The sequence below is a fragment of the Theobroma cacao genome, chromosome 7 (assembly GCF_000208745.1).
Source record: "Theobroma cacao cultivar B97-61/B2 chromosome 7, Criollo_cocoa_genome_V2, whole genome shotgun sequence".
In the NCBI taxonomy this organism is placed as follows: Eukaryota; Viridiplantae; Streptophyta; class Magnoliopsida; order Malvales; family Malvaceae; genus Theobroma; species Theobroma cacao.
Window position 1 is genome coordinate 5,175,373 of NC_030856.1, and position 11,532 is coordinate 5,186,904.

General features: G+C 33.5%; 1 protein-coding gene across 1 annotated transcript; it reads left to right on the plus strand.

The window, feature by feature from the left end:
• LOC18593989 (probable serine/threonine-protein kinase At1g54610) lies at positions 2,116 to 10,287 on the plus strand. Its single transcript, XM_018125120.1, has 8 exons — positions 2,116 to 3,295; positions 3,834 to 4,118; positions 4,363 to 4,680; positions 5,973 to 6,200; positions 6,980 to 7,080; positions 7,470 to 7,584; positions 9,035 to 9,493; positions 9,728 to 10,287. The coding sequence occupies exons 1-8, from the start codon at positions 2,885 to 2,887 to the stop codon at positions 9,932 to 9,934; spliced, it is 2,124 nt and encodes a 707-aa protein (XP_017980609.1). The 5' UTR covers positions 2,116 to 2,884; the 3' UTR covers positions 9,935 to 10,287.

Consider the following 11,532-nt stretch of genomic DNA (forward strand, 5'->3'; position numbering starts at 1 on the left):
TCACAATGCTCATATAAGTTTCTCTGCCATAAACTATGTGTAAAATTTATCAAATTTTAAATTATATACAGAGAATTAAATTTATTACACTTTATAAACTTTATCGACTCTTTTTCAAAACATTTGAATTTAAGATTTTAAATCGAAAGTATGAATTTTTAATCGAACATAGAATGATTTAGAGATTTAAGATGTTAGATGGGTTCATCCTTATCTAATGGCTTCAACCCAAATTCCATCGAATTGAATGATTAAAGTTATTACCTAATTACAACAATAATTATACGTGCTTAATTATTTAATCTGAACTAGTCTTTTACATTTATGGTCCATAATTAGTTAGAATTGCATAATAAAAAAAATATAAATATTGACCTTAATAACCTCAAAATAAAGTCTATGATTACTATTTTAATATCCCAAAGTCAAAGTTGATAGTCACACTTGAAGTGGCAAATAAGTCATCAGCGCATGGAAAAAATAGGTCATCTTAAAATTGGTCAAAACTAGAAAATTCTGACACACAAAATGTCAATTCTTAATTAAGAATAATAATTGTTTATTTAATTAAATTAAATTATATATAAATGCTGTGATTAGGTTGATAAGCAATTGTGATGGGAAAATGGACGTTGATGATGTCATTGAAAATTAATTTGGGGACCTGGGACCCAAACAAAAGAAAGGGGAAAAGATTTACAGTGTGAGTGAGTTGGATGGTAATTCTCTCACCTAACAGTATTTATGAAAGTAAACTGATAAAAAGCCAACGACCTTCTCTCAACTTTTCCTTACTGTCTTAATCCCAGAAGTCGTTTCAATATTTTCACACGCTCCTAGTCAGCGAGTGAAAGGTACGCGTTGCTTTCTTAACCTCCAAATGGAAGGGAAATTAATCATTGAGGGATTATAGAACCTTTTTGGCAAAGCAATTTAAGTTTTTGCTTTTTAAAAAATTTTTAGTGCTTTTCAATTTTATGAAGAATTTATTCAATTTCATGATTTTTTATTTAAAAATATTTTTAAATTTAATTTTTTAAACAAAATATATATTTCATTGAATCAAATATTCGAGTACATTTTTATAAAATTTTTAAAAAATAAGAAAAGATTTTTAGTTATATGAGAATTTAATTTTCTAATTTACAAACTTTTTAAGGTGATTAAATGTGAAAATACATAGTATTTATTTACATGTAACTATATTCAATTATATATATATATATATATGTCTCGACGTTAAATTGATTACAAAAATCGAAAACATTTTATCAAAGAAAAAATGGTACTACTTACTTACATTGCTATATTGTTTTTAGGTTTGTTAAATGGGTTTTTTTATTGTTTTTTCTTCTTTATATATGAATTTTATCCAATCATTTTAAAATTTTATTATTTTTTAACATTAACCACTCAATTTAATAAAAACTTTTTAAAAATAAATTTTATTTTTTTTGACCAACACAAATAATTAAGCATAAGTTTAGATATGAAAACATTAAATAATATTATTTTTGTAATTTTTTATTTTACATCGAATAGGAATATAGTTGTTAAAATTTATATAATAATTTAAATCGATCATTGCTAACAACTTACATTTATAATTAATTTTGAAAATCATATGATTTTGATATAAAAAGTTAATGGGTCGATGATAATCAGACCCAAATCATTATAATTTTTTTCTCGCAAATGATTAATCGGTATTATGAAATCCTAAAGGCAAATCATTATTAAAGAAAAAAGAGAAAAAGCAAAAAAGAAAACTTATCATTGCTTTGGTTTACTTCTTACCCTAAAAAAGGAAATTATTCCCTAAATAGATAAACAATAAAAATAAAAATGACCATTTAGCAAGGCCTTAACAAACAAACTCTTTCCTTTTCAAAAGCGCGTGGGATCGTCAAACACATCAAGAATGTCTTTTAACGCATTGGTTTTCACAAAACCCTAAATCCAATAAAATTAAATTTTATATAAATATCGAAAAATATTAAATACCCGCCGTTAAATACTATTATCAATAAATTATTGCCTCAGGATTATTAATTTCTCCTTTTCCACACTCGACCAAAAAAAAAAAAGAAACTCTGTAAAACAATTTTATTTCTTTTCTTTGCCTGCTTTAGATCCATTTTTCTCTCTCAATTTTTTACTTGCAAACCCTAGATCACTTAACTCTCTCTAGGGACTGCAAAAGAAAGAAGCTTTTTCGTAAAGGTACTTGAAAGAAAAAGTGTAGATTTTTAGTGGGTTTTTGTTGTTGTTTATTTTTTATTTTTTGGTTTTTGAGACTTTTAGGTAGTTTAGAATTGTGGGTATTGAGTCATTTGATTGGGAAAGGAGAGTTTGAAGAAAATTTGAGTGTATGAAGACCTGTCATTTTCAAGGGTGGTATTGAATTTATATTAGTTTGTTTATCTTGGAAGCTTGTTCTTTGGAAGTTTTATTTTTTACTTTTTTTTTAGTTTTGTGGTGACGTTTGTAGTTTTATTGAGTTTTCTAGAGAGTGGTCTTCTGTTTATTTTTTCAATTTGCTTAAATGTTGTTGAAGAAATGCAATTTTAATTAGATTGGAAAATTTGCATTTTTATGTTCGGTTTATAGCAAAGTTTGCAGCTTTATTGGCGTTTTTCTAGAAAACTGGGTTCTTGGTTATATTCATTTGGTTGAATGTTGGTGAAGAAATGAGATTTTCAAATAGATTGGAATTTGGATGGAATATTGGGGTTTTAGTTTTTTAGTTGAGTCTTTAAGCTTTTTGAGTACGATGGGAATGGACGAGGAGGATAGGGTCGGAAAACTAGAGTTCTTGAAGGAATGAGGGGTAGTTATTGACTATAGAAGAACTGAATAAGGTTTTGTTGAGGGGTTTTGGTGTATGATGGGTTGCATTTGTTGCAAGCCTTCTGCTATTGAAGATAGCAAGGAGAGTCCTAGAGAGAGGCCTTCTAGTAAGGCCTCATCGGATGTTAGGGTGTCAAGGGCCACTTCTTCAAGGAGGGAGGAAGCATATAGAGCAAAGGATCGGTATGATAACAATGAAGGGAGGACAATGTTGATTGATAAACAAGTGAATGGTGCGGTTCGGGTGCATGGTGAGAATTTGGAAAGGAAGAGGGACAAGATGGAGTATGTTGTTAGTCAACACCCAGGGATGGGTAGCGTACCGAAAGCTACAGAAGGAGAGCAGGTGGCAGCAGGGTGGCCTGCTTGGTTAGCTACAGTGGCAGGAGAGGCAATCAGGGGATGGGTACCACGGCGTGCAGACTCATTTGAGAAGCTAGATAAAGTAATTATGTCTTTCCTTAATTTAGTTCTTTGTTTACTCTTGTGTATGCTTGGTCCTCCTGTCGCAAATACCATTGAAAATTTCTTTATTTGTCTTATCAGTTAACTTTTAGTAGTTCCTTGTTAGTCTCTGCATTGATTGTTGAGATTCACATTTTTGCTATTATATTTAGAATCATAGTTCCTTGTAATCCATTTGGACATCTGTTAATGATTGTAAAGCATGTTATCATAATTCATAATTCCTAAGCCACTTGCCAATTAGTAGTTTTGGTAATTTGAATCATAAAGATATCTTCATTCCAAGCTCATACGTGACAAAGCTATACTTGGAGGCATTTTACTGACTTCTAGATGTCTAATTTTGATAATGTAACTTAAGAAGGTGTATTATTGGAATTCAGTATGTTTTGTTGATTGTATACCACAGGCATTTATTGTGATTTCTCTTATCTTATAACCTAACACTATGCTTTAAGTTGACAGTTTCTCATGGCTAGTAATCATGCCTGTTACCTTAACTTATATTTTCTATGCAGATTGGCCAAGGAACTTATAGTAATGTTTATAGGGCTCGTGATTTAGATCAGAAAAAAGTTGTTGCTCTGAAGAAAGTAAGATTTGATAACCTCGAGCCGGAGAGTGTTCGATTTATGGCAAGGGAAATTCACATTCTACGTAGACTTGATCATCCAAATGTAATAAAGCTGGAAGGTCTGGTTACCTCGAGGATGTCTTGCAGCTTGTACCTTGTTTTTGAGTACATGGAACATGATTTGGCTGGTCTTGCTTCACACCCTGGTCTGAAGTTTTCAGAAGCACAGGTACTTCAGATTGTTTTGCTTTATTATTCTTTCTTAGCTGCAATTTAATATATTTCCAAAGTTTACATGTTGGTAAGTAGTAACTGTGGTCCAGAATGATTATTCCCATAAACATGGGGATTACATGATTTTGCATTTTTTTTATATTGCAGTCTTAATAAGTAGAAAATATTCTGTGAAATCAGAAAATTTTGCTTTCATTGAACGGCTATCCTGACATTCAATTCATTGAACTTTTGGGCAGGTTAAGTGTTACATGCAGCAACTTTTATGTGGTCTTGATCATTGTCACAGCCGTGGTGTCCTACATCGTGACATAAAGGGTTCCAACCTTCTAATTGACAATAATGGCATCTTGAAGATTGCAGACTTTGGCCTGGCTAGTTTTTATGATCCCCATCAAAGTCAGCCCTTGACAAGCCGTGTTGTTACTCTTTGGTATAGACCACCAGAGCTTTTACTTGGGGCCACTTACTATGGTACTGCTGTGGATTTATGGAGTACAGGTTGCATACTTGCTGAGTTATATGCTGGCAAGCCCATCATGCCTGGAAGAACTGAGGTGTGTTTTTGTTATTAAATGAAGCTTTCCTGCTAAGCATTTACAGTCTTAAGTAGAAACTTTATTGTGTAATGTGAGATGCATAACATGTATTTTAGCTACAGAATGTGTGATATGTGGCTGTTAGACTTCAAGTCATATAGCAGCCTAGCATTTATTATACAAATGATACTGATTTTACCAAGGTACTGATTGAGGCTGAAACATCTGTCCCCAATTGGGGTTTTTAAGGAAGATTTAGGCTTGATCAAAACAGCTCAAAGCAAGCTGTTGCAACTTGAATATGCATGCAGGAGTCTTCAATGAGTCTAGCGTTAATGATATTTTCGAGAGCCAACTTGATTGAGATGTATTGGAAATATCTTTTAGGATGTTTCTAGGCAGGTTCAGGCTCAACGATGGTGATAGCTCAAAGCAAATTGTTGGATATGCAAGAATCTTTGGAAAATCTAACGTCTGAATCGAATAGTGAGAGCCATGGTGGAATATGTGTGTGTGTGAGAGGGGAAGAAGCCCATCTGCAGGAAGTGATATTGATATGGATTATGAGAGAACTTTTTTCCCGTAACCTTTATGTGTATACTGACTGCTGACGAGGAGAATAGACTTTTTAATTGTTCTTAGGTCTGTCATAAGCACCACTGGTCAAATATTCTCGGAGATTTCTGGACCAGTTCAAAAGCTTATATTGTTCCTTAGTAGTGCCAAACTACCGTGTATCTAATCAGGGTGTGCTACTACAGGGATTATTAGGGAGTTGATGGTTCTTGTAGGTGTAGTTTGAATAGCATGTTGTCCTCATAATAATATGTTTCTAAGCTGGTAAGCTGGTATTTGAGATAGCCTTGGTTACAAGAATTTATTTTAATGGGAGATTTAGTGTAACTTATGATAGAGTGCACCGTAATAATTTTTTTAGTAGGTGCATCAGCTAGAACACTATGTGTTATATGGGCTTCTCTCTTCCTGTAATACTAATTTTTATGTGTATTTGTGCAAATGAATTTGAGTGGTGACAAGCCAATGCATATAAGCTGGCTGTATGGCCGGGGAAATATTGTTAATGTGAACTTTGAAAGCAAGTATAGGTGTTCATTCTTATGTTTAGCATTATCTCATTTTTCAATTAGGAATATTTTTGTGGCAATCAGATATAGCTATTAAGTTTTCTTCAATTATGTGTTGTCTCCTTTGTTTTGTTTGTGGCAATCTGACGTGGTTTTGTCCACTCAAATTGGAAATAGTTTGGTTATAAAATTAAATGATTTGAGGTCTGTCATTCTGCTTTGTAGGTGGAGCAGTTGCATAAAATTTTCAAACTTTGTGGCTCACCGTCTGAAGACTATTGGAGAAAATCAAAGTTGCCTCATGCAACCATTTTTAAGCCCCAACAGCCTTATAGACGCTGTGTTGCAGAAACATTTAAGGAATTCCCTGCCCCGGCTTTAGCACTCATGGAGACCTTGCTTTCCATTGACCCTGCTGATCGTGGATCTGCAACTTCTGCTCTCAAGAGTGAGGTATAATGTTTTTGAGAAATTAATTTCTATTAAAATTTTAGATAATGATAATCCATGCATATCTGCAAGCATGTCTATTTTTTCAGGGGGATGGTGTCACAGGGTGAATGTTGGTAATGAAGGTTGAATTTTGCAAAATGACTTGATTATTTTAGCAAGATGACATGCAACCAATGATTATATTGTAGCTCTTTTGCCTTTTCAATACTTATATTCCTTTTTAGGAATTTTATCATTGTTGATTAAAGTAGTTAAGGGAACATAATTTTTCATTGAAAGGGTAGGACACATTCTAGTATCCTAAGACAAGTTGCACATCTTATTTGTTTGACAACTGGATCAGAATTTTGTTCTACTATATTTCATTTATTCAGGGTAAATATTAATGGTATTAACGGGCATATTTTTGTGTGCCTAAAGGTCTGCTATCACAGTTATTTGTCATGTATTAACATGAGCCTCCGGGTCAGGCTTTTTTAGAGCATTCGTGCCAGAGTTCAAATATGAAACTTGAATACCAAAACCCCTTGACTTGTTTTACCATCTAGGTTGTGTTCAATCCCCTGCTGCCTTGGGATGCAAGAGAACATTACTTAATCACCATCTCATCTAAGTCACTATGACTTTGGGAAGTTTCCTCTGGAATGGATTCTTTAGTATAGTACTGCCAATTGTATTTTAGTCCTAAATCATATTGTTATAATTTTTTGTTGTAATGATTTATTAATCTTATCTATATTATCTAGTGTACTTGACTTGTTTTTATTTGTGTTTTGCAGTTCTTTATAGTGAAACCTCTTCCCTGTGATCCTTCAAGCTTGCCAAAGTATCCCCCAAGCAAAGAGTTTGATGCAAAAATAAGAGATGAGGAAGTTAGAAGGTGCATATTGTATAGTAATTACAATCAAATGTTAATCTTCCTTAGTTTGTTTCTGTGAAAGTATTTATGCTATATGGAAAATTTCATGCTTCTTAAGGAATATTTTCTTTAAACTCTTTGGATACTTTTGAAGGATTTACTTCCAAAGAAAATTGAATGCTTCAAAGGGATCATCCAAAAACTTATGATTGCATGTCAGTTCAGCAATCAAATAATTTGATCTCTTGAGTCTCAGCCTATGCCGGACTGCTGTAAACTTGGTGTTTATTTTTACTGGATGAGCTAGTATCCTCATCTTTGGCTGTTCTGCTGCTGCTGTCGCCATAATGGCCTAAAATCTTGAGTGGTTGGTATAGGTGCTAATAAACTACTTTTGTTTGTATTGGCAGACAAGGAGCAGCAGGAAGCAAAGGCCAGAGACCTGATCTTGACAGGAGAGGAACAAGAGAGTCTCGAGCCATACCAGCGCCTGATGCTAATGCTGAACTAGTCTTGTCAATGCAGGTAACTTATGATTTAGTTAATAATTTTCCATTTCCTTTCTTTGTGCTCTACATGTTTGGTGATGGGCATTATCAGCTAGCATATGCATCTGGATATCAGATTAATTATCAATTTCACAACTCACAAGATTTTTAAGCTTAATGATATACAAAAACAGCAATTAAGCCTTTTCCTGCTACATAGGTTGGTTTTAATGCTTAATGACATGTTCTCATGACTTGTTTTAAGTGCTTAGTCCTCCTCTAGACATGTTATTAAATTATCCCTCTGTTTTTAAACATGGTTGAGATATATATTCTTACCCCCTTTTCTTCTTTCAATCAAGGGCAGGCTGTTATACGCTTATGTGTAATAAGCATAAATTAAACCATAAAGGAATTGAAAATGGAAAATAAGAAAAGAAGCAGAATCTAACTTTTGATTCTGAAAATCTGAGTAAAATCAGGATGGGAGAGGAGGGAAGAAATGATAACTAACAAGTTGTAGAGAGACCTCATTGATTGAAGTAACAGGTGGATGGCTTGTTTTCTTTACAATTGAGGTGCAGTGCTCATGCTGCACTAATGACCAAGTTAGCTGATGCTTTACCGTATAACTGAATTAAGCCAAAAGGGATGAAGTTCCTGGGACAACAGTAACTGGAAAATAATGGAGTAAAGTGTAAATTGGTGATCATCCATATGACCATCATGCTTGCAATACTAAAACACCATTGAACAACCATCATATAAAGCAGAGCATAAAACATGATAAATGTCTTCCAATGATCTCCGTTGACCATATGCCTTCTGGTCTGAAGGCTATCACTTCTCCATCAGACCAATTTGCATTCCTTTCCCAAAAAGTTCTGATAATTTTTCCTTGACTTTATTTATTTAGTTTTTGCCTGGGAAATAGGCATTATATGAACAAATGCCTATCAGTTTGTAATTTGGGTAGGGCAATTCCAAGTACATAAACAATCTGCTTTTACTTGACTTTATTAATTTATTTTTGGCATGTCTACATTCTTCTGTATCAATATGATCCAGTTGGCTAAAGAGATTATAAGGGGAAAGAGATTTGGAAAATGGATTGTTATTTGTTAGAAAATTTCAGTCTTAACTTTCTTTTCTTCATTTACATGCCGCACAATGCTGGGACTGATGTGGTGCTAGGCCAACTGAATTGCTTGTTGAAGTCTGTTATGATATTAATTTGAGTGATTATTACTAGTAGATGGATTAGATTTAGATATCCAGGTAGCTAATATGGTGCTGCTTGATTTTGTGATTGCTTCTCCCCTCTTTTGCTAGCCTTTATAAAAAAGATGTAAATTCCAATTCATGTTTTTGCTTATAAGCTTTCTACTTAAGTAATTGAATTTTTTTTGTTATTCTATTTTATCAAATTTGCCTCTTCTAGACAGTTACATTAATTTGATGTTACGAACATTTCTTTGACATTCCAGAAAAGACAAGGTCAATCCAATTCTAAGAGCCGGAGTGAGAAGTTTAATCCTCATCCTGAAGAAGTTGCCTCAGGCTTTCCTATAGATCCACCTAGACCATCACAAGCAGTAGAATCAAATGCAGATGCGCAGGGGAATCATTACAAGAGAGCCTCACATTCAGGGCCACTGGCTCACCGGGCTGCATGGGCAAAGTCTGGGAAAAACCTGGATGATGCTCCAAAAATTTCTACTGGGGCTGACTTGTCAATGATGTCAGGTTTAGTGGCAGCAAGGAGAAGTAGTCTTATATCTGAAGATCGCAGGGAAAGATCTGGTTCTTCGCAATCAGAAGCTCCAAAGATTGCAAGATTTCCAGGATCCTTCAAGGAGGCTTCAGAATCCTTCATCCAACAAGATCAGAAACATAATCTGCAGCAGAAAGAAGATGGAAGAAGTAACAGCAAAGATCCAGTTCTGGTAAGTGGTGAACCTATTTTTTGTGCCTTGATGATTGATCATCCTGGTCAACTTCATGCTAAAGAAGAGCCTCATTGTAGTGAAGTGGGATATTTGTGATAATTTGTTGATTCTTGTATTCAGTGTTTTCTGGTTTTCTGCATTTCAACATGCTTTTGGGTTTTTGGTTGATTGCTAGTAACTTATATCCATTTCAAGTATCTGATACATGCTTTTTATGATTTTTGTTTCCAGCTTGGTTATGGGTCAAAGGGTCACAAAATTCACTACTCTGGTCCGTTAATAGTTCCGTCAGGCAACATGGATCAGGTGCTCAAGGATCATGATCGCCAAATCCAAGAAGCTGTTCGACGAGCACGCCTTGATAAGGCAAAGATGAGAAAAGTTCAGTTAGAAGGGAACCAAATATCAACCAATTCGTTATTTGTTTCTGGTCGTTGAGCTAAATTTTGTAAACAGCAAATGAAGATGAGCATCATCAAGATGATCGCTGCAAGTAATTTGGCTGCAGATTCTCTTGTGAAATATGATCCGAGTTGTTGGGTGGGTTCTTTTTGTATAGGTTGGTGTTTTTAGGAAGATGGCTAGGGGTCATATTTAGCTAAAGCTTATAGCTTATTGAGAAATATCTCTCTGTGATTAATCATGTGTATTTCTTTCCACTCGGCAACTGTAATTTGCTAAGATATGGCCCATTCTTGTAGAGCTTATTGTTAGCCGTAAATTAAATGCAGAGATCTGAGATCATTTAATGTGATGAAAAAAGAAAGAAGCAAAATCTAGCACGTTTATCATTGCCTATTGTCTAGAAAATTGCAGTATCAATAATGTTAACCGAAGAAGAAATATAGCAGCCATGTATAAAGCATAATGTTCTAGCTCCATTGTTTTACCATGTATTCATTTGCATATTTCAATATTTTATATGGTATGATACTTCATGGTGGTTAAGGTTGAATACATTTCCTTTGTACCTTGTGTTGCAGACCTGTGAAGGCTAGCAGCCTTGAAAATGAACTGTTCATACAGTTGAAATTTCTAACATAGTTAACCCTATTAGAAAGCTGCTTTCTTTTGACTTTCCTTAGCCGCCACCTTCGGTCGTTATGCAGTTCCCAAAAGTACTGCTACCGATGTTTGCTGTACAATCCTTTCATTCATCTGCAGTGCAGTTAGACTCGTTGGCTTTGATCCATCAGGCATGTTACTCTTTGGCAATGCAACATTAGAATGATGTGTTTTTATTTTTATTTGGGAAAAGGAAGAATCTAACCCTGTTTTGCTTTATCATTGAGCCACGCATTGAAATGAAATGTTGTGTTCTTTCTCTTACCAACTATCTGTTAGTTCGTCCATTTCTTACAACGAATGCTTGACCCTGGTTTGGTCGAACTACAAAGAGAAATCACAAGACTGGTTGGTCTATCCATGACATGAAGTTGCATGGAACAATGTCAACAAACTATGAAGTATGGATTGATTGATTATGTGAACACTCAGCTTAATTGATCAATGTTTCTCTTGACCTCTCCGATTAGGCCCGAACCCGTTTATATATATTTTTATTATTTAAATAATTGAATCCAAATAAGAAAGAAAGATATCCAAAGTTTGTACCATCTTGATCAACAGTTTTCTTTGTTAAATGTTGACAAATATATTAAAAATATAGTTAGTTAAATTATTAATGTGATGATATAAATATATATAAATAAAAATATTATTAGATTATTAATTATATTTAAATAATATGAATATCATATCATATTATAAAGGAATATAATTACTAGTATACACATTTTTAATAAAAATGTATTTACTTTTTATTTTGGGTTAAGATTACAAAAATTATAACTTATAATATATATACTTAAAGAGAGCTTTAAGATTAGAATAGTTTTGGAATCTAACTAATTTTTTTATTTCATGTAATTAAGGGTAAATTCATGTAGTTAATTAAATTAATTAATGAAACAATGATTATTAATTGACTTGTAACGTCTTTTAATATATATACTTTATAATATAAAACTTATAAT